Source organism: Balearica regulorum, chromosome 1 (genome assembly GCF_011004875.1).
Source record: "Balearica regulorum gibbericeps isolate bBalReg1 chromosome 1, bBalReg1.pri, whole genome shotgun sequence".
In the NCBI taxonomy this organism is placed as follows: domain Eukaryota; kingdom Metazoa; phylum Chordata; class Aves; order Gruiformes; family Gruidae; genus Balearica; species Balearica regulorum.
The window spans coordinates 85,981,683-86,004,987 of record NC_046184.1 but is presented as its reverse complement, the minus strand read 5'-3'; the positions used below and the strand labels follow the sequence as shown (position 1 = coordinate 86,004,987).

At 51.0% G+C, this 23,305-nt stretch overlaps 2 protein-coding genes across 3 annotated transcripts; both read left to right on the top strand.

Moving 5' to 3' along the window:
* Positions 1 to 222: 222 nt before the first annotated feature.
* USP5 (ubiquitin specific peptidase 5) lies at positions 223 to 15,493 on the top strand. Of its 2 annotated transcripts, none has more exons than XM_075763348.1 (20): positions 223 to 418; positions 1,908 to 2,033; positions 2,319 to 2,385; positions 5,309 to 5,442; positions 5,760 to 5,905; positions 6,207 to 6,391; positions 6,971 to 7,065; positions 7,584 to 7,777; positions 7,936 to 8,007; positions 9,320 to 9,401; positions 9,608 to 9,733; positions 10,167 to 10,320; positions 10,734 to 10,908; positions 12,278 to 12,366; positions 12,575 to 12,697; positions 13,319 to 13,462; positions 13,621 to 13,766; positions 13,853 to 14,006; positions 14,620 to 14,704; positions 14,877 to 15,493. In XM_075763348.1, the coding sequence occupies exons 1-20, from the start codon at positions 311 to 313 to the stop codon at positions 14,968 to 14,970; spliced, it is 2,499 nt and encodes an 832-aa protein (XP_075619463.1). In that variant the 5' UTR covers positions 223 to 310; the 3' UTR covers positions 14,971 to 15,493. The 2 variants fall into 2 exon arrangements, with proteins under 2 accessions (XP_075619463.1, XP_075619456.1); XM_075763341.1 differs by having other exon boundaries at positions 12,575 to 12,766.
* Positions 15,494 to 15,626: 133 nt separating this feature from the next.
* Positions 15,627 to 18,686, top strand: TPI1 (triosephosphate isomerase 1). Its single transcript, XM_075763325.1, has 7 exons — positions 15,627 to 15,856; positions 16,696 to 16,819; positions 16,905 to 16,989; positions 17,120 to 17,252; positions 17,501 to 17,586; positions 17,785 to 17,872; positions 18,120 to 18,686. The coding sequence occupies exons 1-7, from the start codon at positions 15,745 to 15,747 to the stop codon at positions 18,236 to 18,238; spliced, it is 747 nt and encodes a 248-aa protein (XP_075619440.1). The 5' UTR covers positions 15,627 to 15,744; the 3' UTR covers positions 18,239 to 18,686.
* The last annotated feature ends 4,619 nt before the right edge of the window (positions 18,687 to 23,305 follow it).

Here is a 23,305-nt window from a genome sequence, read left to right as displayed (position 1 = left end):
GGGGCCGCCCGGCCGCTCCGCAGCCCCCGCCCGGCACGTCCCGCCTCGCTCGCCGCCGGTCCGCTGTCAATCTTCGGGGAGCCCGGCACCGCCCCCGCCCCGCTCTACGTCGCCATTGGCCGAGGATCCCCGCACCGCCTCCCGTGACGGTTGCGGTTGGGTGAACCGGCCGGGCGGTGCCGCGGGCCTGGCCCTCAGCCTCGCTGTCGGTGCTCCCGTGCGGCGCGGGATTGGCTAGAGTCCGCCTGACCACACTGGGCTCTGATTGGTTAGGGTGGGGCTGTGGGCGGTGCTGCAGTGAGCCGCTGTCATGGCGGAGCTGAGCGAGGCGCTGCTCTCGGTGTTGCCGTCCATCCGGGTGCCCAAGGCCGGCGACCGGGTCCACAAGGACGAGTGCGCCTTTTCCTTTGACACGCCGGTAAGCGCGCCCCGCGGCCGGCCCGCCCGCCTCGCTGGGCTGCCCCCCGCTCCGGCCCGCTCCCAGCCCACCCGCCCGTCGGGGTGCCGCCCGCGCGGGGCGCGATGGGACTTGTGGTTCCCCGGCGGCCGGAGCGGCCCGCGGCCTGGCGGAGCGCGGGGCCCTCGGGGACTACAGCGCCCGGCGTGCCGCGCGTCGCGCCCCTCCCGGCCGCAGCGAGCTGGGGGCTGTAGTTCTGGGGCTGGAGCGGGCGTGGGCAGGTCGCTCGCCCCGTTCGGCGGCGGCCCGGCCCGGCCCCGCGCGCCTGGAGAGCGGGTGCCCCCCCGACACCCCCACGCCCCCCTCCGCTTCAGGCGCTTGCCGGGACTTGTAGTCCTGCAGGGGGTGGGGGGCCGGGGCATGCCCCGGACCCGGCCCTTGGCACCGGGGGGGCGGGCCGGGGGTCCCCCCCTGCCCGGGTCTGAGCTGCCCCTCCGGCCTCACCGCGTGGCGTGGCCCGGTAGGGCGGGGGGGCGAGTCGGTGCTGTGTCATTAAGATGGCAGTGGTCCCTTCTCCAGCCGTCTCCACCCAGCCGGCATCCCTGCTCCTCCCTCCCTACCCCCGCCTGGCCTAGGCGGACCTGGGGAGGCCTCGGCGGCGGGAGGGCGAGGTCCCCCCGTTGGCCTCCTCCAGGCACCCATCCGGGCTGTGCCCCAGCCCGCCAGAAGAAATGGGCTGCAGCTGGAAGATACGGGTCCTTCGAGGGAGCAGCACACGGCAGCCTGGCCCTCTTTCCCTTCCCAAGCCCCACGGTGATGCCTGTCCATGTGCTCCCCGCTCTGACTCTGTCCCAGGTGGTTAATGTTGGAAAGCAGGCTGAGAGCTTCTTAGTGGTTTCTCTCCTTTCCAGCCTCTGTATTTGGGTCCCTTGCCTCTTTGATTTTTTAAAAGAGTATCTCTGCTGAATGAGTGTAGTGTTTTCCAGGTGCTTGTGGGATGAGGAGGGCTCATCCCGTATCCGTTTTGGAGCTACTCGTAAGCTTTTGAACGCAGCAGCAAAAATAAACAGTGGTCTGTTAACCTTCCTTGCACTGTAGCTTGGCAGACTTCCCTACAGCACTGGGAATTACGCTTTCAGACAGGGTGCCACGGTTTTGTTGGTAACGATTGTACCATGCTCTGAAAGTGTGAACTGTGCATGCTAAGGACCTTTTGCGAGATACAAGCTTCTGAGGAGTCTCGCTCAGGCTTTCCTGATTCAGTAGCAACCTGCCATAAATGAACAGGCAAATAGATTTTCAAATACATCATCTTGACTTGAGTACCTGTTCTTCTGGGGCAGCCAGACTGGGGCTTGCCATCTTATTTCAGACTAGCTATTAAGTGGCTGGTATGTAGGAATGAGCTGTAGCCATGATTTAATGAATAGTATTCCTAGAGGTCTATCCTAGCAGTTGGAATGGCATTCTTTACCATCTCCCTTCAGTTTTAATCTCTCCTTCCTTCCAGGAGTCAGATGGTGGCTTGTATATCTGCATGAACACATTCCTGGGCTTTGGGAAGCAATATGTGGAAAAGCACTATCAGAAAACAGGCCAGCGGGTCTATCTGCACCTCAAAAGAACACGTAAACCGGTAAAAAATAAAAATATATACAATCAAACTTGTTCTGAAATTGAGAGCTGGGATATGTCTCTCTATTCAATCAGAGTTTTCTCTCCTCAAATATAACTGATGTTTTTCTTGGTGAATTGAGGTTCATCAGTTCTTCAGCTCTGCTTATGTTGAATTGTTGTATGGATTGCCCATGCTATTTCTGCCTCTTTCTGTTTTCAGAGTAGCTTAATTTCAATCCTTACGGCTTGCCACAGCTTGCCTGTCCCCCTAACTCTATTTCCCCATTTCCTCTCAATGAAATAGAAGGAAGAAGACACCAACTCCAGTGCTGGGGACCCACCAAGGAAGAAACCAACTCGTTTGGCTATTGGTAAGAAAGCACTTGCGTATGATATCGTCGTTGTTGTTTTGGACCAGTCCTCTGGAGCTGCCTGGCTTCATGACACGTCACTTTTGCCTTTCCTCATCTTGGGCTAGTTGAAGCTAGTATCCCCAACCGAATTTAAACGTCACATTTTCTAGTGTGTCTTAGGTGGGTATTTCTGCAAAACAGTTGTTGAGGTGGTAGTTTCGTGCTGTGTTCAAAGTTGCATCATCTTTTCTGTAGGTAAATATGTTTTGCATCCTCTCTTAACTCTGTGGCTGACTCAGCTTGGTGTGGGTATAACCGTTGCTTAATATGGATGTGTCTGTATTATGTTGATGTATGGGGCTGGAGTAAGTTTGAGAAGTCGTCTAAGTCTGAGTTTGAAGTTTGAAGTAAGTTTGAAGTTTCTGATAGAAAAAACTATTTTCTCAACTTCTCAGATATTGAACTGGTGTTATTTCTCTAGATGGGGAAGAAATTACTGGTAAATGCTGTCTTAACATTTTGGGCTCGATAGTTCTTTGAAATACAAGGCTGATACTGGAGGAAATACATATGAACATTAAAATACAAAAATCAAGCCCTTTTTTGGAAGAACAGGGATGGTGTTCCATTACTGTCTCGCACCAACTTCAAAGGCTGTCATGGCAATCAATGAAGATGCTGCTTATTTGGAGCAGTCTTGACTAGTAATTTCTTAACCATTACGGAGATCTATAAAGCAGAGGATAAGAACATTTTTTAGCAGTAACAGGTTCTTGGCTTGCTGGAAGCTGACCACTAGAGGGAAATCCGGAACCTGGACTGTGCACGTCTTGCTTTTTGCTCACTTTTTCCTTGGCTGTGCCATTGTGTAGCAGATGCCCAGTGATTCCACTGCTGCCACAGCCCAAACACCAACATCAAGACTTTTGACTGCTCCCTGTTTTTATGGTGAGGTGAATGAAGTCCCAAAGGTCACTTCTAGCAAAATTGAGACTAGAATCTACGTTTCTTCAGCTAGGCAGTGCTTTTATGTATATGATTATGCTGCTTTTGGAGAGATGAGGCCCAGTCTGCATTACAAGTTATTTCTGCATCCTCAGTTCTACGAAGGTCTTGAGACGTCTCAAGTGTTGTCCCTGGGTCAGCAAATAGCTGCCTGTGATAACAGCTTAGTGGCGTGAATATAACAGGAGAGAATAAAAGACAGTATTAGGCCTGTGGTTGAGGCAGTGATCTTAAATCCAGGAGAGATTTTTTTCTTTTTTCCTCTCTTTTAGCTAAACTGTGCTGGTTTACCTAATCCTGACATGGGAGATTTTTAAAAGTACTAGAAAGATGTAGGAACAAAATGTCATTGGCTGCAAAACGTAGTCCTTGATCTCTCTGTACCTCAGCTTGCCTCTCCATGGAAAAAAAAAAAAAAAATTGTAGTGCTCACTTCCCATGCCAGCGTGTCGGTTGGATGACTTGTGGAGTTTGTGGTGCTCAGATAGAGCCACCGAGAGGGAGGCAGTGCACCTTCATGGCAAACTGTTGGCTGTATAGGGGGAAAAAAGGGCTAGGAGGCAGTCTGCTGACTGAAGACCCTCTTCCTCATCTGAAGCTTCAGCAGGTTCATATAACCACTTCAGCAGTCTTTTTTAGTTTGTGTAGAGTTCAGAAATTGTGTAATACCCTGAGGGATTGTGTATTGCTTTACTCTATGAAATGATGGCAGGAGATCTCTCTGGGATGTGCTGAAGAGGCACAGGACTATCTGGGTATGTTGTTGCATGATGCTGGTGACTGTTTTCAGGTATTTCTAAAACCACTCAGGCTTGTAGCATCTGCATTCATAAACGGCAGTTTGTGCATAGTCTAAAAAATGTAGGTATTTGAGGGGGGAGTTGCGGGAGATATTGTGGGAACCAGGTATTCTTGCCAATGTTTTAACTAAATGCAGTAATGGTTATCACAACTGTGTTGAAAACAGGGTTCTTGAGGCTGAGGCATTAAACAGCAAAAACTCATATTCCCTTCAGCGATCTGTGGCAGCCACAGGTCTTCAGAGATCAGCATGCGATTTTTAATGAAATAAAGGAAATTCAGTTGAAAAAACCCACAGGGAGTTAAGGCTGCTAGTACGTAATGTGTCTTCTGCCTGTTTCCTTCTGGGATGTAAGGTGTGAACGCTTGGAGAAGAACGCCCTTGGAGAAGGGCCAAGGTTTTTTCCCAAGTACCTACATAAATCAGAAACAGGTCCCTCCACTGCAGATATTTTTGGTGAGTGACCACCATGGCTCTTGACAACTGGCAAATAACCTGTTATGTATGGTACCCCCATTTCTGCTGCAATCTCTGGAAAGCATGGCTAGTTGGGCATGAGCAACTACTAGGACTATACCTTTCCTAAGACTTTTTTTCTGTAATTCTGGATGTTCTGGTTCCAGAGGAACTCCTGGTTTGCCTTGCTTAATTTCAGGACTCTGAACTGTCCTTCGTGGAAGAGGCAAGAAGCAGAGCCAGGCTCCTTACAGATGCTGATAGACTAGACCTTTGCACAGGGTTAGAATATGACCTCTTCATGCACATCTCCGTTCATAATCTTGGCTATAATGTGAAGGACAAACAGCAGTGCTTTATCATGGCTCTGTTCTGGACAATGTCTCTATAGAGCAGGTCTTTTTTCTGGTTGTAGTGAGGGTCTGGTGATTCCTTCTAAGCATCTGTAAAAAGAGCTGGGAAAAGCAGACCTATTGTCACTAGGCTTATATTTTCTCCTGTGAAGTCCACACCACCAGCAGAAACTTTGGGATCCAGAAATGGAAGGAAGATTGTGGATTTTTGATCTAGAGCTTTGCCTTAGTCATGGTGCCTTATTTCATGTAAGCTGTGGGCAAAGAAGCTTTGCAAGCTGTTTGGTTTTACCTGTTACCACAAAGGGTTTTTTTCTTCCTGTAGGTGTAGAAGGTGGATTTGACATCACAGAGGAAAAGTTTGAATATGATGAAGATGTAAAAATAGTAATTTTCCCAGAGCATTTGGATATTCCTCGTGATGGTCTGGAGGGACTACCAGACATGGTCAGAGACAGGGTATGTTTGGCGGAGGGCTGTGTTTTCTATTGGAAAGGAGGAAATGCACCATTGCGGAGAAGGAACCGCTGTCCTGTGAAAGGGATCCTGCAGAGCTGTTGCGAAGTCTCAGCTTGCAGTAAGCAGGGTTGTTCTGCACTTATACAGTGCAGAACCATTCTATGATTTATGTTACATAGGCCTGGTTTGTGACTGAGGCTCCTGAAGGCTGCCCTAGCACAACTGACTTGCCAATCTGAGCCTAAATGTGGAGTGTTGTGGCACTGGAAGCTTCTTTCCTTCTGCCCTTCATTTTTTTCCTGCTGTCCTAATTCCAGATTGCCAGTGCGATCGAGGCGATCCTGACAGCAGATTCAGCCTCACGGAAGCAGGAGGTGCAGGCTTGGGATGGGGAGGTTCGACGTGTTTCCAAACACGCTTTTTCCCTGCAACAGCTTCAGAATGATGTCCGCATCCCACCGTGGTGAGCATAGTACTGAAACTAGCTGTTTTGCTCTGTATCCCAGATCCACCCCATCACCTTCTTCTCCTGTCCTGGACTGCAGCAGCAGATGAGACTTCTTTTGTGAGTCTCTGAGTGTGCCTTGTCGTACTAAATTCAGGGGAAATGGCAAACTAAGGTATTTCAGGATACTCAGTGTTCCAAAGTAAAAGACGAATGAGATTGCTTATGCAGTGGTCAGTGGGTAGTAATGGAGAGAGCTTGGGAGGTAGAACCCAAAGGTTTTCACCCTAATCTCTTTTTCTCTGTTCCTTCTCAATAGTGGCTGGAAGTGCAGCAAGTGTGACATGAGGGAGAACCTGTGGCTGAATATGACCGATGGAGCCATCCTCTGTGGTCGGCGTTATTTTGATGGCAGTGGTGGCAACAATCATGCGGTCGAGCATTACCGGGAAACTGGCTACCCACTGGCTGTGAAACTGGGAACAATTACTCCTGATGGGGCTGGTGAGAAGGGGGATCCTGTGGGGGTGATAGATGCCAGGCACCACTCAGGCTGACTGTGGTCTCTGACGAGGCAAGTCAGGAAGGATTTCCAGGAATCAGGCTGGTGTTGCCCATCTTATGATCTGGAACATTCAGTGTCATCCTATCATGAACTTTCACAGTTTGTGGCAGGCAAAGAACCAGCTGATAAAACCTTGTCTTCTTCCTCCCCTCCCTTGTAATTTGGAGGGTTTTAGAATAGTTATCCAGGTTGCCATCTTATTTTCTGTGGTGGGATGTTTATCAAATAATTTTGCGTGCAAAACCCGAGTAGAGAGTATATGGCACAGTAACCGACTTTCCTCACTCCAGACATACCTCTCTACCTTGATTGATGACAAAGTTGTTTGTCTTGTCACATGTTTTGAAGGAACTTCAGTATTCTGTCTGTCATGCTACTTTCCTGAGAAAGAAGAGAAACCCCAACTGCTCAGTTTGTCAAACCTCCTAGTTGTGAGCACTCTTTTGTCTTCATCCAGCAGTGAATGTTAGATCACAGGCCATTATAAGTCTCTCCTTTTCTTCTCTGTTCCTGCATAGATGTCTACTCCTACGACGAAGATGACATGGTATTGGATCCAAACCTGGCAGAACACCTTGCTCACTTTGGAATTGACATGCTCAAGATGCAGAAGGTGAGGGCAGGGGGTGGGGGGTGTCCTCCATAGGCCTAGATGGGGAGAGAAGCAACTCTGAGGTTTCTTAGCTGGATCCCAGCTTTCTGTGGCTATGCAGAACCATTCCTGGTAAAGAAACCCTGTTTTTTTGTCAGGCAGAGCATTGCGTCATCTGCCTCTCTTCTTTCGCTGCCTTTTTCCCCTTTCTTTCCTGTCCCTCAGGTTCATTTCCTTGGGGTTCTGTGTCAGTACTGTAGGCAGGGAGGTTCCCAGGCTCTGAGCTTTGCTCCCTAGATTCAGTGTTAGTGTGTGATTTCCGTGCCCCCTTACAGGGGATGGTTCAGATTTCTCCTATGTTTCTCATCATTCCTCCTTCTGTCCCAGGTATTCAGATCAATTCTTGTATCTTCCTCTTCTAATTTAATAAAACAGAATGGATTTGACTCTTTATGTTTCTCTACAGCATTGTCCTTTTCACTGCTCTGATGTTCCCTTGAGTCTTCTTTGAGGGTTTTTCCTGTTCTTTCCCTCCTCAGACAGACAAGACAATGACAGAACTGGAAATAGACATGAACCAGCGCATTGGGGAGTGGGAGCTCATCCAGGAGTCTGGCGTGCAGCTCAAGCCCCTCTATGGGCCTGGGTACACTGGTATCCGTAACCTGGGCAACAGCTGCTACCTCAATTCTGTGATGCAGGTGCTGTTCAGTATCCCAGACTTCCAGAGAAAGTAAGTGTGATTAATCGCTCATTTTCGTTGGCCTGGGTTCCCCTGGGATCGATACAAAGGTCTCCTAGAGCTGGGAGCTTCTGTTACCGTGATCAGGCTCAGAACTGTGTCTTTACTAGATGAACCCATACGTCCCTTAGATTGTTCCGTTTTTTCAGGTATGTGGACAAGCTGGAGAAGATATTCCAAAGTGCACCTTCGGACCCCACACAGGACTTCAGCACACAAGTGTACGTAGAGTTTTGGTGAGAGAAGGAAGGCTGAGGCTGCCTGGGTGCGTCCCGACCTCTGTGCTGCTACAGTGTGCTTTGCTGCAGGTTTCTCCCTCAAGCCTCGCCTCTCTGTTTCCATGTCCATCACCAGAGACACTGATCCTCAGTGATCAATAAGGATGTAAGCCAGGAAAGTTCAGCTGAATGCCCTAGATGGAGAGGACAGAGTGCACCTCAGCGTTCATGAGAGGCCCTTAAATGTATTATGTGGGGAACGCAGTACCATCTGTTACCACGGGGGGATTTCTGGTGGGCACGTTCTATCTTCGTAACAGCAAAAAGGTGCTTGTTCTCTGCAACGGAGGGAGATAGCTACAAGCAAAGAGATATATATATAGATTTAGGCAACTTTATTCTCAGTGGATAATTTATATATGCTTACAGAGACTTCCAGCAAGAGGTATTGTGTGAGCAATAGCAGGAGAATGTATAGAAGGAATATAAGATTTGGGAGAGTGTTGCATTTTAAATACATGAATTCTCTGCTACATCTGCTCTAAAAGAGCAAAGCACTATATGGAGGTTTGGGGTGGAGGAATAGAAGGTGGCATTTGTGGAAGGGAGTTCAGCGGTAAGGGAGGATTCTAAATTTGGACAGCCTGGGGAGCCTGTTCACTGAGGAGGGGATTAAATTGAGACAGCCAGAAAGACACTTGCCTGGGCAAAAGGAGGAATTGGTAGGGTTTAGTTCCAGACAAATGGCAACAGTGATGGGGAAGGACTGAAGTGGAATAGTAGGAGAGTCTGAGCATAGGAGGAAATCGCTGTTAGTGTTGTCCATTAAGTGCCTCATGCAGTCATTCTTGATCTTTCCCCTGGGAAAATGTGATCAGTCTGCTCACAGCAATGCTATTTCTGGCTCAGGCAATTTCACTCTGTCCTGTTGTCTCCCGCACAATCAGTTAGATGCACTGCTGCTTTACCCATGTCAGGCTGCAGCTTAGTTTGGCTGTTACGCAGCTGCTGGGTGGCTCAGCACCAGCTGCCCTTCTCTGGGGAAAAGGAAGCCATTTCTTTATGGATATGCTGTGCAAGCAGCAGTTGAGATCGGTGCCCAGAAGTCCTAGTAACTTTCTAGTCAATGATGTCTCATGGGACCAGAGAGCAGACTGAGATAAGATGATCTCAGCTGGTACAGCAGAGAACACTGATTTCTGTGAGATTGACAGTCCATGGCAGTGTTAAAGCTGGATGGGTTGGTGTGGCTCCTGGAGTTTGTGGGATTGAAGAAATCTTTTTGATGCTAACAATGACTTCTTCATCATTCCAGAGCCAAACTGGGCCATGGACTACTTTCTGGGGAGTACTCAAAGCCGGTTTCTGCAGATGGGGAGCAGCAGCCCGATCAGAAGGTGAGACTTGGATACTGCATCTTCATGGTGTGTGTGTTGCGTGAGGTATTGTGTATGTTACATGGGGAAGGAGGGAGAACCCTTTCTGAAGACATTTCCTGGGGCTTGTTCCAGGGCCCTGTGACCTGAAGAAAAGCATGGGTGAGTGGCAGGACACATGCTTGGCAAATTATGACCACCTTCCTCTTCCACCTTGTTATTTTTAGGGTATGCAAAATGGCATTGCTCCACGCATGTTTAAATCCCTCATTGGAAAGGGGCACCCAGAATTTTCCACTAACCGACAGCAGGACGCCCAAGAATTCTTTCTGCACTTCATCAACATGGTTGAGGTAATGGTTGAGTCTATCAAATCATGGAAAAGCCCAGCTTTGTTTTCTCCCCACAGCAGGGGTTAGGAGCGGAGGTGAGAAGCTGGCAATCAGAGAAGAGAGAGGGAGAGAACACAGGAAAATGGGCCAGCTAGCACCTGCGTGAGCAGAGAAGGAGAGATGCTTGGCCATGTGTTCAGGGCTGATTCCTTGGAGGAATCTTTTTTGGGAGTGGCACAGCTGGAGATGTAAATTGTCGTCTTTAGGAGCAGGAATGGCATGGGTTCCTGCGCTACAGAAGTTGGCTCTAGTTCCTCTTTGCTGTCTTTTCCAGTGGACTGGGTACAGAAGTAAATACTCTGTAGCCATGTCCTAGGTGGCACCGCTGCTACTGCAGATACTTATTTCTGCCATTCTGATGTTACATCTATCCTTCTAACCTCTCCTCCTTCAGAGGAACTGCCGCAGCTCGGAGAACCCTAACGAGGTCTTCCGTTTTCTGGTCGAGGAGAAACTGAAGTGCCTGGCCACAGAAAAGGTGAAATATACCCAGCGTGTGGACTATATTATGCAGCTACCCGTGCCCATGGATGCTGCACTCAACAAAGGTCAGTAACATGCTAAAGCCAGAACAGTAGCAAACATCATGTTTAGATACTGTACTTTTATTACAGAACTCCTTAAATGAGAAAGGGACTTCCTCAAGGACTGGCTTTGCCACTTATGAAACCAGATTGATCCTTTGCCTGCTTTTGTGGGATTGAGCTTTATTTTTTCAGAGGTGGTGTGACATGGTGATGTCCCTCTAGAGCCATTCCGTCCAACACCACAAGCTGGGCTGCGATTCAAAAGCAAAAGAGAACTCCAGTAGCAGAACAGTGCTCTGGAAGACATTGTCTACTTTGTGCTTCATTCTTGATGGCGTGTATCTACAGGCCTATTCTGCCTCTGTGTGTAGCTTACACCTGTTGCTTTGTAGGTACCTAGAGATGGTCCTTGACTCCTCTGCTTTATTCTCTAGATGAACTACTGGAATATGAGGAGAAGAAGCGGCAAGCAGAGGAGGAAAAGCAGCCACTGCCTGAGCTGGTGCGAGCCAAGGTGCCTTTCAGCTCCTGCCTAGAGGCCTACGGAGCTCCAGAGCAGGTGGATGATTTCTGGAGCACAGCCTTGCAGGCCAAGTCTGTGGCTCTCAAGTGAGTGTGTGTCAGTTACCAGTTAGGCTATGACAAACGGGCAATAGCTGCATCTTTGGGGACTTCTTTTAGTTGCTTGGGGAAGAAGTGTTTACCAAAGCTTTGTAGTCCTCCACACCCTGGACCCATAGAACATTGAAGCAGAGGGGGAACCAGTCAGTGCTGGAGCGATTGCTCTCAGGGGATTTCAGTGGGCAGAACAGCAGTGCTAGTGAAATCCTTACCATCAGATTTCAGTTGCTGAGGGGTTATGAAAATACGGTGATAGTCCTGAAAACTAGCAGCTTTTATTCTAAATTCAAAATTTAGCTTTAAAATCAGTACTGACAGTATGGCAACGCTGGTCTTGCATGGTCTCTAAAACTTGTTTAAAGGAAGTTTTTAGCTGTTAAAGTTTGAGCAAAACAGTGACTATAACAGACGCATAAGTTACTTTAATGCTAACTTAAATGCTAATAGCAAGATTTAAAAAAACAGTTTTAATTTTTCTCACTGCCTGTAGCACATGCAACAGCGCAAAGGTGTAGCAAGAAGATTACAAACTTAAGCAGCTTCCTGTTGTGATGCTACTGACTGTTCTGCAATGAAAGAGTAGTTTTCAGAGAACTGGAAGTGTTTTTCTAACAAATACTCTGTTATTAAGCAATAGCTACTATAAACACACAGTCAGTAACACAATCACACTGAAAAGTAAGGTTTTGTTTTGCTTTTAAGTAGTGAGTTGTGTTCAAACACTTTGTAAGAATTAGCATTGAATATATACCGTTACTTAAATTAATTTTATGGCATGTTACAATTATCCCCTGATAATAAGTATCTGTCTCTCTTATGATTGCTTCTCCCTTCAGAAACATTCCCCTCTGTTTCACAGATGCCAGACACCCTCTCTCTCAAATTGTGTAACTAAATAATATTCAATCAAATTCAGTTAGCTTAAAATTCACTGCTTCTGCTTTGTATCCAAAGAAGTGCTCTTGTGCTTGAAAGCTTGTCAGTTCCTGCAGCTGTATCTGTTGGTCTAATAAAAGATGTTATTTCCTCTACATTCCTTAAGGGTTAGGCTTTTAATTAAATACTAAAATCTGAGGAGGCTTGTAAAATACAGGATTGGAAGGTAGAGAACATGTACTATTTTTCCACATCCCCCAAGATTTTGTACATGCTGCATTCTGTCTCATCTGGTCAGAGCCTCTGCTTTAGAAATGGTTCTGTGTTTGAGGAGCTTTAAACTCAGCATAGGAGACCTATACAGATCTGTGTATCCCCTCCTTAGGACGTGCCTCCACCCTACTCACTGGTGTCTTGAATCAACTAGGTGCCCTCAGTCATTGCTGGCAAAGTATTTAAAAGTATTATTTGTCTCTTTCAGAACAACACGGTTTGCCTCTTTCCCGGATTATCTGGTGATCCAGATCAAGAAATTCACTTTTGGTCTGGACTGGGTGCCCAAAAAGCTTGGTAAGAAGGATGAGAAGTACAGAGCATATAGGTATTGGGAGTCATATATGGGTATTGTGGTCATTACTGCAAAGAGGAAGATAACTACCCCAAAAGGAGCTGCAGACTGTAGCATATTGCATCCCCAGGGACTTAGCCTTCTAGATCTCCCAAGCAAGTCCTTTGTTTCTGCCCCTATGGGGAGGCTGAGCAAGGCTGTATCTTGCAGATGTCTCCATTGAAATGCCAGAGGAGCTGGATATCTCTGCACTGCAGGGAACAGGGCTGCAAGATGGAGAAGAAGAAATGCCAGACATTGCACCCCCACTGGTGACACCAGATGAGCCCAAAGGTAGCCTGGGGTTCTATGGCAACGAGGACGACGACTCCTTCTGCTCCCCTCACTTCTCCTCTCCGACATGTTAGTGATTCTCCTCCTCTTTTCCTGATGCCTGACTTGTTTCTTTGCTCTCCTTGTCTTGTCTCCCATGCTAGTGGTTTCCCACTTGCTCAGACTTTCCCTGTCCGTCTGTCAGCGAATGCCGGCTGCCTCCCTTGCATGCCTGTTATGCAGGGGTGTTATGCAAGGGAGTTTGTTGATTCCTGTTCTGTGAAAGATGGGGAAGTGTCATGTCTAGTGCTTTTAGAGGGGGCAGAGCTGGGGTTTACACAAGATTTAACTGGTAGAGGTATTTTATTTTCACAAACCACAGTGGGAGGTGGGGTTTGGAGGGTAGGGAAGAGCCAGTGCTCCTGAGTTCGTGAGTTGAATCCTTTTGTTCCCTGGGGTGCCTGTGTGTGAGCCTGCACTTCTGAAGAAGGAAGGTAGCAAAGGATGAGAAGAGCAGAGAGACAGAACTTGGGTGAAACGAAGCCAGGAAACGGTGGCTTGGGAAGGCTGTGTGACACTGCGCAAAATGGAGCAGGCACAGCTGGGTGGGAGTGGGTGGCTCTAATCTTTGTCTTCCCACAGCACCCATGTTGGATGAGTCAGTGATTATCCAGCTAGTGGAGATGGGCTTTCCCATGGATGCCTGCCGCAAAGCTGTGTATTACACAGGGAACAGTGGGGTTGAGGCTGCCATGAACTGGGTCATGTCACATATGGATGATCCAGGTATGAGACCACATGGCCATGGTGAAGTTTATTACATGTGGGCTGTTGTACTTCCTGTCCCACTACAGCAGTGGAAAACTGAAGTAGTTGGGAGCTTGGCCTGTATCCCTCTTGGAGAAGTCTAACTGCTCTGAGCCATGTTCTGTTTTCTGCTGCAGACTTTGCTAACCCGTTAGTTCTCCCTGGATCCAGTGGACCAGGGTCAACTATTGCCTGCCCAGACCCTCCTTCAGAAGACAGCGTGGCCACCATTGTCTCCATGGGCTTCTCGCGGGACCAGGCTATGAAAGCGCTTAGAGCCACGGTGAGAGGCATAGGTGACATCAGAGTGAAAGGATACTCTTGGGAACAAGCATTCCCAAGTTTACAGTCTTCTCTTCTTCCTTCCAGAACAACAGTCTGGAGCGTGCTGTGGATTGGATCTTTAGTCACATTGATGACCTTGATGCAGAAGCTGCTATGGATATCTCAGAGGGGCGCTCAGCAGCTGAGTCCATCTCTGAATCTGTCCCTGTGGGTCCTAAAGTGCGCGATGGACCCGGAAGTGAGTTCCAAGCAGTAGGAATGCGGATTCAGGGGTGCAGCTTGGCTTTATCCTCCCTAATCCATGTGGTACCGTGGGTTTTAGCAGCAGCAGCTGCCACAGAGCTGGTCTGGTTGCTGAGGTGGAAGCAGGGAGGAAAATGAGAGGGATGGCCGTGTAGGGCCTGGACCCTTCAGGCTGGGGATTACATGGAAGCCTGTAAGAGAGAGGCAGAGGAAGTGCCGTCAAGGGAAAGAGGGGAGGGGCTGTGTTCGTCATCTCAATTGTCCTGGGAGGCTTTTCTGCTCATCAGGCCGCAGTTGAAAAACCATATTCCAGTCTATGTGCAGAATTGGTGCCAATGCTGGTAGGCTGCTGCATGCTGTTGGGAGGGGGAATCCCTGCCGTTACCCACCCAGCACTCAGGGAAGAGAGAAGACTAAAGAAGTTACCATCTATTTCCCTGCACATTTGGCCGTAAGGTCAAGTCATGCTTGATGAGGACCCAATTCTAAATTATTACCCAGCAGAGCTTCCTTCAGGGGATCCTCTAGAGAGGGCCTTGCACAGGGTGTTTTGGCATTAAGATGCATTTCCTGTTTCCCTGATGCTCCTCTCTTTCCCCCCCCTCAAGAATATCAGCTGTTTGCCTTCATCAGCCACATGGGCACTTCGACTATGTGTGGACACTATGTCTGTCACATCAAGAAAGATGGCAGGTAAGAGGGATTTTCACAGCATAAGGGGACTCTGAGGTACAGTTTGAAATCGCTGTCCTCCCCTGTTTCTTCAGAGGTCTGGGGGGGTTGGCAATGAGAGCAAGTGAGGGGGAATCGAGTCATGTCTTAGGCAAAGAATGGCGTCTCTGAGTTCCCCTTCTCCCTGTTGCAGGTGGGTGATCTACAATGACCAGAAAGTCTGTGCTTCTGAGAAGCCCCCCAAGGATCTGGGCTACATCTACTTCTATCAGCGGATTCCCAGCTAGAACATCCTCTTGCTGTGTGTGGTGGGGGGAGAGTGGGCTGAAGGCGTGGGGGGGGGAGGGGGGAAGGGGTGGGGGGGGTGAGGATGAGAGCAGGGTCCTTCTCTCCCCTGCTCCTCTTTCCCCACTCATCCCTTCATGGCCTCTCTGTGGAGACAAGAGTTCCCTGACTGGGGGCTGGAGCCCCCGTGGACACGAGTGAAGGGGGTCCGGGGGGTGGGGTGGGGTGGGGTGGGAATATCTGTTTCTATAGGAAATGTCCTTACTGTCTCCCCACCCCCGTGTGACACACAGCCCTAGTGCTTTGCTGCTTGGTGGGATAATGCCACCTCCTTGCTGTCCGGAAGGGGAGGAGGGGGCTTGTGTGTATGTGTGGCTTGTGTATGGGGGGTTCCTCCTGCCTGCCCTGCTGGGGAGGGCGCGGGGCGGGCAGCAAGGTGGGCCACGAGCAGCGCCCCCCCCCTTGTGTGCCCTTTACATGCCAAAATACACGAGGGACAAAATAAAAGTCGAAATACACCCCCCAGCCCAGTTTCTGTCTGCCCTCTGCATTACTAGCCGCCCCCCGGGAGCGGAAACACGAGTGGTCGGGGGGTGGGGAGGAGCGCTGGCGGTGCCGCGGGCTCCCTCCCCTCGGCGGGCGGGCAGGCTGCGGGGGCGGGGCTGGGGCGGGGCCATGGACGCTGCCGGGCCATAAAAGCGGGCGCCGGGGCCGGCCGCTGCTGCCGTTGCTGACCTTCGCCTGTTCTCCGGTACCGGCCCCTGTCCGTTCTCGCCATGGCGCCCAGGAAGTTCTTCGTGGGGGGCAACTGGAAGATGAACGGCGACAAGAAGAGCCTGGGAGAGCTCATCCACACGCTGAACGGCGCCAAGCTCTCCGCCGATACCGGTGAGGGCGCGGCCGCACGTAGCGCACGTCCCGCGCGGCGCCTCACGGCCCGGCGGCGGCCTGGCGGCGTCGGGGCCGGGGCCTGGGCGGGGGAGCGGCAAATGTCAGGGGGCGGTGGGGGCCTAAATATAACCCGGCGGCGGGGCTAAATATACCCGCGAAACCGGATCCGGGGCTGTGGGCCCGGCGGACACGTGCGGGTCCCCCGGGTCGCCTCCGGCTGCACTCCCTGGGCGGAGGAGGCCTCTCCCCGCCCCTCCCGGTGGGAGCGGGTGGGCCTACGTCCCGCTGCCGAGGCCCCCGGCCGCTCGTCTCCCTGGGCCCCTCGCCTTTCCCCCGTCCTTGCCCCTACCCCGCCCCGTGTGCTCCTGTCTCTCGGCCGGGACCGTGGGGCACGGAGCTCCGTGCTTCAGCCGAGGTCCTTCGGGGCTGCGCTGCCGGGGCAGGCTGTGAGACTATGCCCCTGCCTCGCCGGGACCGTCCCCAGTTACAACCCTAGGCGTAACCCGATGCTGCCCTTTCCCCCCGGTTCAGGCGGGCCCGGGCAGCAGGATGGCATTCTTTCCCGGTTTCTCAGCTGGGCCCTTTCCAAGGGGCCTGATACCAGCGATCTGCCCACTGGAAAGGGCTTCCTCTTTGTTGTTGAGTCATCAGATAGCAGGGATATTCCTGCTGCAGAGGGTCCCCAAATGTCAGTGAGGGCGGGCAGGCTGAACCTTTCCAGGAGCAGGGAAAGGGAGAGAGGGATGACCTCTCAGAGCTGGGGTTTGGGGACAGTGGCTGGGTACAGTTTCTGCCCTTTGCCTGTTTCAAGGGTGACCGCCTTCTTTGCCTTCCAGAGGTGGTTTGTGGAGCTCCCTCCATCTATCTTGACTTTGCCCGTCAGAAGCTTGATGCAAAGATTGGAGTTGCAGCACAGAACTGTTACAAGGTACCAAAGGGTGCTTTCACAGGAGAGATCAGGTGAGCCCACAGAGAAGAGTAAAGCTAGGGTGCCTCTGGGATGTGAATTTCCTCCAGAGGTGTGAGTCATCTCCTCTCTCTCCAGTCCAGCAATGATCAAAGATATCGGAGCCACGTGGGTGATCCTGGGCCACTCTGAGCGAAGGCATGTTTTTGGAGAATCTGATGAGGTGAGTGACCCCGGGATGGAGAGATGGTCCAGCTCAGATGTGTCTGCAAAGGCTGGAGGGGTGGGCAGTTAAAATATGACTACAAGAGTAGATTGGACTATCGGTTACCTCATTTCTTTTGCATTCTCAGTTGATTGGGCAGAAAGTGGCTCATGCTTTAGCTGAGGGCCTTGGAGTCATTGCCTGCATTGGAGAGAAGCTGGATGAGAGAGAAGCTGGCATAACAGAGAAGGTGGTTTTTGAACAGACCAAGGCCATTGCTGGTAAGGAAAGAAAACGGGTGCTCTTTTCCTGCTTTGGACATTTGGGAAATGGCCATTCTGGCCTTAACTGGAATGCTGTAATGGCTGTCCTGGCCTTCCTTGTAAGGCTCATAGATACGTTGCTGTAAATGTTCACATATGGTAATGATGATGTTAATAAAAGGCCTGTGTGTTCCAGAAAGTTTTCCAGCTCTACCCTTCCCAGCATGAAGTACCGTGCTTACCTACACCTTCTCTCTCTTCCCCAGATAACGTCAAGGACTGGAGTAAAGTGGTTCTTGCCTATGAGCCAGTTTGGGCTATTGGAACTGGTAAAACTGCAACTCCCCAACAGGTATGAGCGCAGGGAAAGGTGGCTGACTAAATGGCCAACTGACCCTTTCCACTCTTCTTAATCTTCTTGAAGACTTTCTCTAAAGATTTAGAGAATCTCTCAAGATTCTCTCAGAGATTCTCCCTTCCCTTTGGAAGGGAGTTGTACACAGAGTATATATTGTTCAGCTCTTAGTGGGATTCTTTCTGTTCATTGCAGGCTCAAGAAGTTCATGAGAAGCTGAGAGGGTGGCTGAAAAGCCACGTGTCTGATGCTGTTGCTCAGTCAACTAGGATCATCTATGGAGGTAAATGAATCTGAAGGCGCAGGAAGCACTTAGTTTTTCTGCTTGTTGCTGCAGCTGTACAACATGCTCTGCTGATGAGGGAACTTGAGGCTGTCAGAGCATGAAGAACCACCTACTAGCTTGTTTCAGTAAATGGGAGACAGTTTTACTGTCTGCAGAGTAAGATGTGGCTAGTCTTACCTTTGTGCCCAGGCCCTGTTTTCTAGAGCTGGCCACTTCTGACCTTGAAATACTGTTCCCTGCTTAGGTTCGGTTACTGGCAGCAACTGTAAGGAGCTGGCCTCTCAGCATGACGTGGATGGCTTCCTTGTTGGTGGAGCTTCTCTCAAGCCAGAGTTTGTGGATATTATTAATGCGAAACACTGAAGCGGCCTGTGAGGAGCAGTCCCTTGTGGTTCAGAGCAAGAAATGGAAGCAAGAAGGGACCTTTCATTGCACATGTCTTAGTACAGAGGCCTCCTCTGAGGCTTTCCCCCTCCACGGTCATTGTTCTAGCTGTGCTGCTAACCCCCACCACCATGTTGGAGTCTGTTAGTGGGACCCTGTCTCAGCAGAGTCTTGACAGCCTCCTCTCTGAATTGGCAAAATCCTTGGTTGCCTGTTGAGCCCACATTCAATTGGGCCAGTGTCTCCCTTTTTCCCTGCAGTTCTGCAGGGAGAGAGGCCCACTGGTGCTGGGGGAAGGAAAAAGGAACCTAGTCTCTTGCATCCTTTAGCTCCATCAGCAAGGAGCCTGTCAGCTTAGACCCTTGTGAGATGTCTGACCTCACCTGTGTCCCATACTGAACAATAAATGAAAAAAAGAAAAAGCAAATGTGTCCTGGATCTTATTCAGAACCAGCTGGGGACAGGCAGTGTACAGAACTTATTACTTATGGAGGTAACTGGTTGCAGAGAAGGTAGTGTGGGGTTTGTGGGCTTTTTTTTGAGGGCCCACCACTGCCCCAGTAGGCATTGCAGAGGTTTGACATGCATCTTGCCATCGTAGGTTTCACCTGCAGCATGCCATGAGCATCTTGTTCCTCTCCTGTTAAGCTCCTCTGGGCCCATGGTGATTTCGGTGCACCTCTGTACCAGGAGCTGCCACACTAGTGAGCTGGTCTTTCCAGACAGGCTTGATAACATGCTTATCCCTGCTCTCTTTGCCTGTGAGGACTGGTAATTGACTTTGCTGCTCATTAAATGTGGAGCAGGGCAGCTCCCTCTTTACGCAGGGAAGGTTTTTTTAGGCCAATGTGCTGAGGTTGTGCTTGCTGCCTGCTTTCAGCTGTTGGCTGATGAGTGAGAAAGCAAGGTGAGATGTTATTTCCCAGCTGCTACACCAGCTAGGAGGCTTTAGGTAGCACTAAGGGTAATGAAAAAGGAAGTGCCTCACAAGGAGGAGCTTAGCTGTAAGGCAGTACGTCCTTGGGAGCCTGTGGGCAGTACTCTGGTATGGAGCAGACGTGCAGAGGGTGACTCGGTTTGTTAATGCACAGCCGAGAGATCCTCTCCCACTTGATCTCACTGGTCTGCAGGAGCGGCATGTCCCTCCCATTGCCCTGCCAGCGCCACCCGAGGGATGAAAGCAAACCCGATAATGCTGCGGGTCCCCCTGCTCTGCTGAAGGGGTCCCTCCCAGCTGGAAAGGAGGGGGAGAGGATCCCCTAGCCCTTCAGGGCACATCTTCCTCGGCCGGGGCCGGGCAGCTGCCGGTTCTGCGGGTGGTGCTGGCGCGCCCCCGGGCGGCCGCGGGGCCCTCCGCCGCCTGAGCCTGGGGGGGGCTGGGCTGAAATGGCGCTGAAACCGGCCTCGGGTTTGGCACCGGGGTCAGCGTGACTCGGTAGGGCCACGGACTGCGCCTAAGGCTGCCCGGAGCCGGTGTCGCTTGCAGGCGTCGGCCACGGGCTGCATCGCGGCTGTCGGTGCCTGCTCCTGCCCAGCCCTGCCCACAGAGCTAGGCAACAGCCCAGGAGAGTGACCTACATAGGAAAAAAACCAGATGGGAGCCGAGCATTGATTTTTTGCTGCTTTGAGGAGAATACAGAGGCATGAAAGCATTTGTTTAATGAGGAATAAACTCATGGAAAACAATTTCTGCATCAGCAGGAATGCCAGATCTTGTTTTTCTTCTTTTTGTCCGCTTTCTGGCAGGATTACAGCTCTGTGGAGTGGAAATACTGCCAGATCCTCAATGCAAATTGTAGTGGTTGGATCTTAAACAGGTTGCTGTTGAGAAAAATGCATTATGCCAGATGTGATGGCCTGAGAGAGGCTACTGCAGCTCCATGTCCTCAGCCCCAACCAGCAGCCAGGCTGAGCTTGTATTCCCAGTAGGTACACACACACACATCATTGCACACACACCCCATATATACACAGATGGCCACACAGACTACTCACACGAACACACCACCAGCAGCCTCATCCCACCCCCTCCTCTGGCTGAGCAGGATGGAGGTGCACTAGTGAGCGTGCATATATATATGTGTATTTTTATATATATACACACATACACACGCATATATACAATGTAGCAGCTGGGCTCAGGCAGTCTACTCGGCAGCTGCCCTTCAATCTCAGTTTCTTCATGCCCTCTGGTCCCCTTAGTACCCAGCTCCCCTATGGTGCTCAGGCCTCCCAACCCCCTCAGGGACCCCCAGGCCCCCCAGCCTCTTCAGCAGCTGCCTCCTCCCTTGCAGCCCCCTCCCAGACCCCAGGCCCCCTTGCTGGCTGGTCCGGCTGCACCCTCGCAGCCGCTCACACACTCGTGTGCACACACATGCCCGTGGGCACACGGGCCCCACGACCCAGCCCAGCCGATGGCATCCAGACTGCCATGCACCCCTTGCATGTGGTAATGAGAGTCCCTCACCCAGGGCAAAGTGAGAAAGGAATTCAATGAGAAGACAGGACAGCGCAGGGCATGGCCACAGAAACCATCTCAAATCATTTACATGCAACCAGCCCATTTCATTCCTGTATCCTTCTGTTTTCCCACACTCGTTCCTCCACAAATCACCTAGAGCCCTCCTTTTCCCCCCTTTGGGTCCTCCCCTAAGCATCCCCTAATGAGTCCTGTGCAATCCCCAAACGCTGTTCTCCTGCATCCCATCTGCATCCCATGGTGTATATGCAGCGACCCCCCAGCCCTAAAGGTACCCTGAGGCTGAGGGTCTCCTGGGACAGCCCCAGGAGGGGCCCGGACAAGGTGTCCCTTCCTCTGAGTCCATAATTTGGGTTCCCATCTGCCATTGTGCCCCTGTGCTCCTTGAGATGGGCCTTTCGTGGTCTGATGGCTCCTGGATGGGCCTGGGAGCAGCCCAGCAGGGTGCTGTTTGGGCTGCCCCTCCTGCTGCCATCTCCTTGTGCTCTTTTTTCATAGAATCATAGAATCATAGAATCATAGAATCATAGAATGGTTTGGGTTGGAAGGGACCTCAAAGATCGTCTAGTTCCAACCCCCCTGCTACAGGCAGGGACACCCTCCACTACACCATGTTGCCCAAAGCCTCATCCTTTTGGGTGTGCAGATGAGCTTTTGTCACATAACCTCCTTAATGATCATTATAGGTAGGTTTGGGATCTTTTTATATATATATAACCTAAATAAAATTTCTCTTTTCTAAAGATTTGGGTTTTCTTGAATAATTTCTCTTGTTTCTTGTAAGTTCTTTGGTCATCTACAACCAAGGCAGCTGAGCTATATGTTCCTGTTGTAAGACCATATAAAACATGTGCATAGAGGTCCACATGACTTCTACCAGTCCATTCTTCAGCATAAAGGGACGAAGGATGGGAAGAAAAGCATGTTGTCACTCTTCCTCCAGTGCTGATTTGCTGAAGGGCTCCTTAAAGCCTTGGAAAGCAAAGGCAAGAGAAGCTGGAATGCTTTATATGTGGAGGGGTTTTTTTTGCAGGGGATTTAGTGGAAAACAACATTATAGGCAGGTTAATGACCAGGGACTGAATTCAGATGGGGTGAGTGTAGCACAGGAGAAGAGGTCAGCACTGGGGACTCAAGTGGGACAAGGCAGGGGAGACAGGCAGCAGCTTGCTGTGCAGCCCTGAGCAGAGCAGGGTGCTTTGCAGGAGGGGTGAGGGTTGGCACATGCACTGCAAGAGCGTGAGACTCGTGTCTGACGGTCGTGCGTCCACCTCAGCTTGGACCAGGTTATCTAACACTGACGTTGCCTGGGGGCTGCAAAGGAGCAAAGTGCACTGGAGGGAAAGGGAGCAGGACCTTGGACTTTGGTACTAACTGTGAAATACTGGTGTCTGTTAGCTCTGAGCAGCATTCTTGGCTGGTAAACACCCGGCTCTGCTCAGCAGCCGACGGGGGCACAGCCACCCACCCGCCCACGGGTGCCAAAGCTGGGCAGGCACCGATGGCATGTGCTGGGTACTCGCAGCCTCAGCCCTCCCCAGCTCCCCAGCCTGGAGGAGAGAGCTGAAGCAGTGTCACCTGCAGCAGGTAGGGACACTGTACCCCAAAAGCCACTTCCTGGCATCCGGGAGATCGTGTCACAGGAGGTTTCACACGGAGCCTAATTCAGCTCAACATATTAATTAAACATGTACCATATGGAATGTCTTTTCTCAGAGAAACTCACCACTTGAGTGACCACCGCCCCGTGCAGCCCAGCCTAACTTTGAAGCCAGATCCATTTTGAGCTGGGGTGTAGACAGGATGACCTCCAGTGGTCTCTTCCCACCAAAATGATCATTCAGCTCTCTGGATACACTCCTAATAACTGCGGATGTCACCCAGCTAGGAAGGGCTGGGAGCACTTGGGAAGGTAGAGTAGGATCACAAAGCGTTTCTGATGAAGGAGAGGCATGCTCTGAGCTTTCCACGTAGAATTTAATACCAAAAATGACGAGCTATGGCAGTTGCTAATGCAATTGGTCAGCTGGGAGGAGTGTTACCAACAAGATGATGAAAAGAAACCACAGGGAGCATGGACGGCTGACGATCCGTAAATCAGCAGTGCACACATTGCTGCAGGAAATCGAGCGTTAGCTGTGGGATGCACTAACCGGAACGCTGCCTGTGAAATACAAGAAGTCTTTTTTGGGGAGGTTTACTCAAAGCTGAGGAGACTCTGAGTCTCACATTTTCCCTGACTGAGGGAGTAGAAAGGCCCAGAGTCAGGAGACGAGGATAAATCTGGTGAGAGAAGGGGAAAACCCAGAGGATGAGGCCTGTGTGGCTGAGGCAGAGGCCCAGGGTGCCTGCAGCACCCGGCAGCACCCGGCAGCACCCGGCAGCACCCCTCAGCTCCCTGCAGCACCGCTGCCCCGGCTGCCCCGCGCACTCTGCGCCGGCGCAAGAAGCAACACCCCCCCCCCGCCCCGTCGCTGTCACTCAGTGCGGTTGCTATGGCAGTGGCGCCGGGCCCCGCCTTCCCGGTTTCCATGGCAGCGGGGCGCCGCGGCCCGAGCAGCGCAGGT